General features: G+C 30.5%; 1 protein-coding gene across 1 annotated transcript; it reads right to left on the bottom strand.

Moving 5' to 3' along the window:
- Positions 1-4,867: 4,867 nt before the first annotated feature.
- On the bottom strand, positions 4,868-6,424 carry LOC119838359 (lipase 3-like). The gene has a single exon (XM_038364281.1). The coding sequence runs from the start codon at positions 6,367-6,369 to the stop codon at positions 5,149-5,151; it is 1,221 nt and encodes a 406-aa protein (XP_038220209.1). The 5' UTR covers positions 6,370-6,424; the 3' UTR covers positions 4,868-5,148.
- Positions 6,425-8,766: the final 2,342 nt, after the last annotated feature.

The following is an 8,766-nucleotide window of genomic DNA, read 5'->3' as shown; positions in this document are numbered from 1 at the left end:
TATTCTTATAAACCAATTCCATTCAATGTAAGGAAAATCCACCCCTAGTACCTAAGGACTCAGATAATTACCGATTGTAGTATATTTTCTGATACCTACAAGTTCTGAAGGTGAACATTGTATCTGAGATTTTTTACAATTTAATTAAGCCTCTAAAACGATTTATAAGTCACTTGATCTCAAATTGTAGAATTTGTATGTATAATATAATATTCAAGCATTTTTTTATTTGAACCATAACCAGAACGATAAACAGTGATGTATTATTTAGAAATGTATTCCTTACTAAATCTCAAAAATGAAATATGGACCTCTATGACAACCTTCTCCTCTCTCTATATTATGGATAGCTAATAAGTATCTACTTAATATTCATGATGTGTATTATATTAAATAAAACGAAACATAAAGTACAAGACAAGTACATCTTAGACTACATTTGCAGATCTCTAAAGAATCTCATTATAAAATAAAAGTGTTGTTAGTTGTGAAGCATGAATAAAATTTCATATAATTTTGAAGTTAATTCTATTCGTATCTTTCGAAGAAAATGTATGAGTAATTTATTGAATTAAATGTTACATTACATGGACGAAGCAGTTTACTCAAGTATATAATCATCTTGATAGCTTACTGACATTCACAAAAACTTTCCATGAAATATTAACGTATTTTATGCAATTTACTTCTTAATTCTTGTGTTCTTTGAAGATCCACAAAACGAAGACAACTGAATACTTTATAATTTTATAAGTTTTTATATCTTTTAAATTCTTTTAATTGTATTTTGTTTTTGCATACAGGATAATTGTCATACCTCTTAGTTGTTAAATTGAATAATAAATAAATAAATATATATATATATATATATATATATATATATATATATACTTACATTATAGGCAAATATTGGCAAAATTGCAAAGTTTCCAAGATAATGTTTAGAAGCTCGACCATTTAATACCGAAACCTGACGTATAAAAGGACTTTTATGGTTGTAGGTTTCTGAATCGATTTTGTGAAACACGTCGTTCTTGTAACTGACTTCCAACATCACATGATTAAATTTAAAAATTAAAAACGCATAAAAAAATTAGCTAATTTTCTGGCTTGTGAGCTCGTGCAGCGCACTTACAAAGTATACAAAGCATACTTGTTACATACGTGCTAATTGCGAGTATATAATATTCATTTTCTTCACAAATAATGCTTTTATAACGTTAATGGTGATCGATTACCATCAGACAAACCGCGGTTGCCCGCTCTAGAAAAAAGGAATAAAAAAAATATTCAAGTACTAATCAACCACAAAGAATAGAACTGAATAATTTTCTAAGTCGACTGAATTTAGGAATCATAATTGTCTCAACTATAAGTAGGTTTATTAACATATATATTATTTTAAAATATATAAAAAATAAAAAAAAACTGTTGCTCACGATTTTCCTCATTTACAAATAGCTTCAAAGATCAGAATGCTTTTGTTTCCAAGAACATAAATATCCAACTTAATGCATTATAATTAAGAGGTTATAAAATAATTTTGCTGATTAATCAACGGATAAGCGTGAGATCGCAAAAGTAGAATGATATTTTGTGTATGTTTTGATACATTATGTTGATGTAATACCCATTTTAAAAAATAACATTGTCCATCTTTGTAATTTGATTGATAACTCTGATAAGAAAATAAAAATAGTATATGTATTTGATATTAACAACTGCAATAAAACGTACAAAGTATTATAATATGTTATATCGTGAACTTATATTTTTAAGATATTTCTACAGCACCTACGTTTAAGATTGAGGTATATTCACCTTGATCCTGGTGCATACTTTAGAGACTTTAAAGAATAAAATAAAAAGTAGAGCTATATTTGAAAACTGTGAACTTATATTTCCTCCTCCATATGGTTTTATCGAAGAGGTAGGGTGAATTTTCTCTTCAAATATAATTCGAGTAGCCAAAATAGCATTATAATTATACAACAATAATTAATATAACATAGAAGCACTTCGAGGCATCGCTAATTGATTGTGCAGCAAATCCTCTCAAGTAATACATGCTCAAACGCTATTGGCAGATCGCTTAACTGTGTTGTAAGAGAGATTTGTTGATTCCGTGATCCATGTTGCCATTTCGTCATAACTATAATTATTATAGCTGGATCAGTATAGACGTAAAATATTTTTTTTTAAAGGAACTTTCGTCATTTTATATCTATTGGTGTTCAAAGTAAAGCAACTCATTTTGAAACATATCTCCCCATTTCGACTTATTACTATTTATTTGTTAAATAGTTCGTCCTGCGTTCAAATTTTCATACAACAGCCTCACACAATGACAAATCATTTAAAAACAACATTTCACCTCAATTAAAACCAATACGAGCATACCAAATTATTTCATAAGACACAACAAGTTTATTAGTAATATGTCCAAATACTTTGGTATTTGAAGGTTAAACCGAAACGGAGAATGCACTTTTACACGTGGAAATTTGGAGGCTTATTTGTCTGTATCAACAGGGCATTTTTTCAGAATATAATAACCTCAAAAAAAACGATACGCCTAATTCAAAAAATAAGTTTAATATTTTCTTATTACAAGAATTTTGTTATACGAAAAGAATATTGTTGTCAGGTACATTGAACATTAATAAGGGATTGTTTGTGCTAAAAAGTTTTTACTTTTAAAGCTTTTAAGTCTTCGCTTGTACCTGCGTTACTATAGACATCTAAATAGTAGCTGGTATTTCAGATGTAATCAGCAGAGCTGATTCATATATAAATAGCAGAAAAGCATCAGTCGTCTTTCCCAAATGAAAACATATAAATTAAACATCTATGTTTGATAACAACTCTCCACTTCCATAGCGCATCAAGGATCTGAGCATTAGTACTACTGCGTAGATTATGTTCTACTAAACCATACGCAACACAGCGTTATAAGGTGGTATGTTTTTTTTTTATCTTCCGGTACTGTAGTCTTATATTATCTGTGTTTCCGGTTAAATCACGTTAACGCCATGTTAACCAAAAACCAGCCGCAAACAAAATTTAAAACCCAATTTAAAGCTGCCAATATAATTGCCAAATAATCATAGAGAGCCTGTTCATTGATCCATCGTGACTTTGCTTTCATTACCTGAACAAAACAGAGTGTTTTCCCGGTAAATTGAGCGTTGAGAGGCAATATGAACTGGTTGTCTGTACTCGACATGGCGACCGACAGATCAGGCGTTTTTCAATTAAAACCTCCGTCGCTATCTTGAATCCTATACAGAATTTTGATAAACATTTAACAGGTTTCGTAACTATAGGTACGTTTTAGGATCCGATATTGAAATTATTTTTTGGGAGAGAAATCGTTACTGCATAAAATTGATACGAAGTTTTTGCTCTGCTGTCGATGGAATTTAAGTTTTAACGAAGCTAGCCTAAGTTTATAGTTGTATAAAAATGAAAAAGTATTAGCTTATATTGTAATTATTGTATTTATTTATTTCTATTTCAAACCGTAAGTGGACATATTTTTCTATAGTGCATATGAAAACTGTTGCAGTTTTCTCAACTGGCAAAAGATGTTAAAACGAAAATGAGACCTACAAAACTTACTCCATGCCTTTTCAATTGGGATTAAAAGTTAAGCTTCTGTGAAACCAATTGTAGTCATACAGGCTGCTCTATAAATCTAGCAATGTTATTTGTTGATAAACTAATTGAGTTTTTTTTAAACTTGAATTTAGAATATCTTTATGTATCTAATATTTCATACGTCGTATTGGATCTTTGTTGTAAGATATGTCGGTCCATTTCATAGGCACGCCCTCAGTCCAAAAGCGCTGCACGATCTTTTTTATATGAGGTGTCATTATAATCATCAGTGTTTTAGTAGTTGTATAAGCTGTATTATGATGTATGATTAAAGGAATGACCTCCGAAAAATAAAGAAGGTGGGACAGTTTTTTTCCACAAAGTACCACACCCCCACAGAAAACCGGCGTGAAATAGCATACTGCTGTGTTTCGTTTGGTGAGTGGGGGAGCTGGAGGCCCATATCCTTTACCTTACCTTACCCTCGGTAATCAATTTTTAGAGGTAATCCATTTTATAAGGTTTGCAAACGACCTTACGCCTATTCAAATGTTCATGGGCAATGGTAGCGCTTACCATCATGCGACCCACCAGCTCCATTGCTTACGGTGACATAAACAAACGTTAATTGTTAGGGCATTATGGATATTAAATGATTAATCGTATCGTGTGAAAGACCTGAAAATAAGTGTAAATTTTTAAAATCATATTAGTCAAACTAAGTAAGACCTGGGTTTGCAGGCCTATACAAACGTAATTTTGGTACTTATTCTTTCTCACCGTCAGGCAAAGTGTTCTTAATTTCTGTATTAGTCACCGAATATGCAGTTTGACTGCAACTAGAGAACGGCTTTGACGATTGATTCATATTTTTTATAAATGTTTTGGAATATTTTGCAGAAGGACTTTTCTCACATTTAAAAAAAGTCTACCGAGTCAGGGTCGCTGTATATAAATAATACAAGAATGATTTTTTTTCCTTATTCACAATACAATATTCATATAAATAATAGTAACACAGATACTAATAATTTACCTACTCGATAATTTAGACGAGAAATCTGAAAACGAGACTTACAACAAATTTTCATTGGATTATATTCACATTTCATATGAGATTTAAAAAGTTCCTTTATATATGCCAGGGTCGAACAAAACTAGCCTTCGTGTATTTCTTTATAGTATTTATTTATTTATAAATTAAATAAATTTAAAATAATACATTAATTTTCAAATCCACTTAATAAATAAATTATTAGCTATATAATATTACTTATTCTACACAATATAAATTATACTACATAATTATCACAGATAGAAAAATTTCCAGTTCATTACTATTTTTGGACAGATCCTAGCTTATCTAGGTGCTTCGTTTCTCCCACTAAAATGTTTTAAATAAATTCATCCTAATCGGAAGCAAAAATATCCTCGGTTATATATTTACAACCTTCGTTTGACAAATCCGGAGACCGGAATTAACTTTGACCTCAAATTTACACCTATCGATCACACTTTGTCGTGCTAGATTTTGTATACAACGCAGTATTACCGTATAAACATAGCTTTTAAAATATTTATTACTGGTTCATTAATATAGTTATTTACACGAGCACCGTAAACAAATTCAAGGTGACTAAATTCGATGCTTTTACCTATAGCCACAACTTGTTCAATACTGTTTAATTTACTTTTTAATATATTCACGTCTTCTGTATCACCGAACCAATCCACTTCACTCACAAATAACGTAATTGGTACGGAAATCATAGAAACATTATATTCCGGTGGTTTGACGGATGAATACATTTCTTTATTTCTCTCGAACCCATAGTCGTATCTTTGAAATCTTTTGCTGGCGTAAATTTGAATGAAATGAAAAAATGTTTTCACCGATACTCCCGCCGGTATGTGACTTGTTATAACAGGTAGTCTCTCAGGTATTAAATCGATTAAATTTTTTAAACCAAAGCCTGAATAGTACTCGGCATAACACAGAAAATTGTACACAGATTTTATATTGCACACTGAAGCGTGATAGTCCCTTATTTTTTTATTAAAAGAAAACACTTCGTAAACCTTTGCACTTTCAGAAAAGTTCATCAGTTTATTAACAATTTGAGCCCAGAATTTCATTAAGGGATACTTTGTGTGCGTTAACCAAGTAACTGGAGCCAATAACACGGCATGATTTATTTTCTCGTTATATTCAGGTTTCGAGCTGCACATAATGAAAAATGTTGTCGTACCTTGTGAATATCCAATATATGTAAGTTTGGGCCGAAACGTTTTGTTCAAAATGTAATCAATTGTTGCTGGTAGATCATGAGTACCCATCTCTTCGAAACTGAAGTTCCAAAACCGTTTATTCGATACCATATTCATATTAGTCTTACTATATCTGTTTCCTCTTGCGTTAAACAACCACACATCAAACCCCGCATTTGCTAATAGAAAAGCCAAAGAGCTTTCTGGTCCAAGAACAAGCCACGAATCTGAACTGTCCCCAACACCGTGCACTAATAAAATCGGCGGCCCCTGCCCCGGTATTCGAAATAAGTTCAGTAAATACCCATCGTCTGTTATCACAGGATGAACTTCCGCCGGATAATTATACTTTCTTATAAGCCCAAGAGAATCGAGGTAAATTTCCGATTTATTGTCACTGTTTGTCCCATTTTCACTCGTATTAATATCACACATTACAAAGTTAGACAAACTCAAAAGACTACTACAAAATACATAATAAATTACATAAAGAAACTTCATTTTCGCGACCGGTGCCAATTAAATGACGACTTAACAGCTAGAAGTGGAAGAAGCTATTACCACCTCGATGCCAAAGCCAATGTCAAGTAAATAATATTAAACTTGAATATAACAAGGTTAGTGAAACTGGTTAAGAGCAAATTTATATGGACTCGGAAATAAATTAACAAAAATAAACAGTATATCGTAATCTTTCCATGCATAATATGCAATATAACTTCGAAAATGTTATGCAACGAACTGGCTGCGTTATATGGTTTGAAAATAGTATAACAATATCTTCATAGTAATAATACAACGAATTTTAATTGTTTTTCCGTGTTTGTAACTATATGAGACAAAGAAAAATTACAGTGAAATTAATGTTACCTACTCTTCATGAAATATTAGTGTTAATAAGCCATTGTTCTCTCGATGTTTTTGATGTTTTCAATTTAATTTCAATTGAAAACAGCCTTTGCAACTGTTATTATTTGGAAACCTTGAGTTAAAACGGGATTGGCGTGGAGATGCAAATAATTTTTTAGTAAAAAATAGTATAATACTACAGCTTAAGCTTATCACTTTTTTTTTTATTTACGTTTTTTTTAGATGGTATAAAAATGCTCTTTATTTTATTGTTCCGACCATAAACCTTAAGACATATACGAAAAACTTTTAGAAACATATTAGCTATAGTCATGTAATTTGCTACGTAAATGCCAAAAATTACCGCAAAAGAATATATTCCTTAATAAATTATATGAAATAGGCATCACAAAATAAACTATAGTCTGTTTAACATTTATATCGCTAATATAATTACTTATACGTAAACAGATTTCTCACAACTTCCTCTTCATAGGTTGAGTTCATGGCATGGTTAACTAAATTATTTATTACATGGCCAAGGTGTCTACATTATGTAGATATGTAACTATTTTCTTTGTCAATACCATTTAAACTTATTAAAATATATACTACCTTACCTAATGTAATAATAATAATTAATAAAATGAAACAATAAAAATTTAAAAATAGCAGTGTCGTGTTAGGTTAATAATTATAATTTTAAAATGGTAACATCGCATATCGCAGAGCATCGTTTAAATAAAAAAGGACTAGGTATATGTCAGTTGCTTAATATTATATACATATCAGAATTAGTAAGAATCTTGATACACTTTAAATAAAATTACGGTACGATTAAACAGAATTTATATTCAATGGCCAGTACTATCCTGTTCTTGACTTGTATGTGATTTTAAGATAATCGCAATATGACGAGGGATATCGTACATTATTTCTTTTTTAATGTAAAGAATGGAAAATGTACAAGCGGGTCACATGAGGGTTGGAAATTTTAACCCTTAGCTGGCCCAATTGAAACATGATTCCGATTTATAAAATCAGTTTAGTTTTTTCTGTAAAATAAACATTAGTTATTACATTAACTATGACAGCTGAATTAAAAATCCAATTATAAAAAAAAAAAAAATTATTAAAATAATAGTATGTGATGTTTTATAAACTTAAAAACATATATTTATTTGTTCAATTAGACTTCTTATTAATCCTTGGTTTTTACAATAAATAAATTAATTGACAATCAAACTGAAAAAATAACACTCATCTAGCCTCCTTTTAACCCTTAGTGGAAAATCGAATACATTTATATAATATAACGTTGAATTCCCTATGTTTACTATTTACGCGTACTGAGCTATTATATTGACAAGAGAAACAACCGCGTAAATTAAATATTTCACGTTGTTTGTAAACATTTCAGTTCAAGTGGTATGCCGTATGAGCCTCAGTCAATAAGTGAGAGCAAATGTCATACAGTCAGCTATTGTTACCTATCACAAATAGTCATTGGAATTAACGTGATTGTGGATACTATAATTGAATGCTCACAATGCGCCATAAATATCGGTTTTCGCTATAATAGAGCTCATTTATAATACGGTAGATAGGAAGTTAAGGCAAACTTGTGTCAAGGTTTACGGAAACTGCATGTATCACGTAAGTATTATTGTAACAAACATCTATTAGGGTAACGCAAGTATAACATGTATGCAGAACTGACATATACATATTACAAATATTGTAGTTACACAAATGGTGTGACAAGAAACCACGGAGCTATAAAGGTGTACGACCGTTAAAAATACGTACGCTTCGAAATAAGAACCTTCCGCTTCCGTTTTAATTTGGTTAAAAGCGTAACAAATAAGTTCCGAAAGATGTGAAAGTTTCAAAATAAAAAAAAAGAATATACTTCATTCAATGCAGTTAGAATAGTATTAAGTATTTATCTACGCTGTTTTTCGAGATTTTCGGGAGGTTGTTTGTTTTAATAAAATTATAGGATATCTTAAATATATTCTAAATATAACATATTTTTTATGGTGTTCA

This window comes from Zerene cesonia, unplaced genomic scaffold, assembly GCF_012273895.1.
Source record: "Zerene cesonia ecotype Mississippi unplaced genomic scaffold, Zerene_cesonia_1.1 Zces_u002, whole genome shotgun sequence".
NCBI classification, from domain to species: domain Eukaryota; kingdom Metazoa; phylum Arthropoda; class Insecta; order Lepidoptera; family Pieridae; genus Zerene; species Zerene cesonia.
This window is presented reverse-complemented; position numbering and strand designations above follow the sequence as displayed.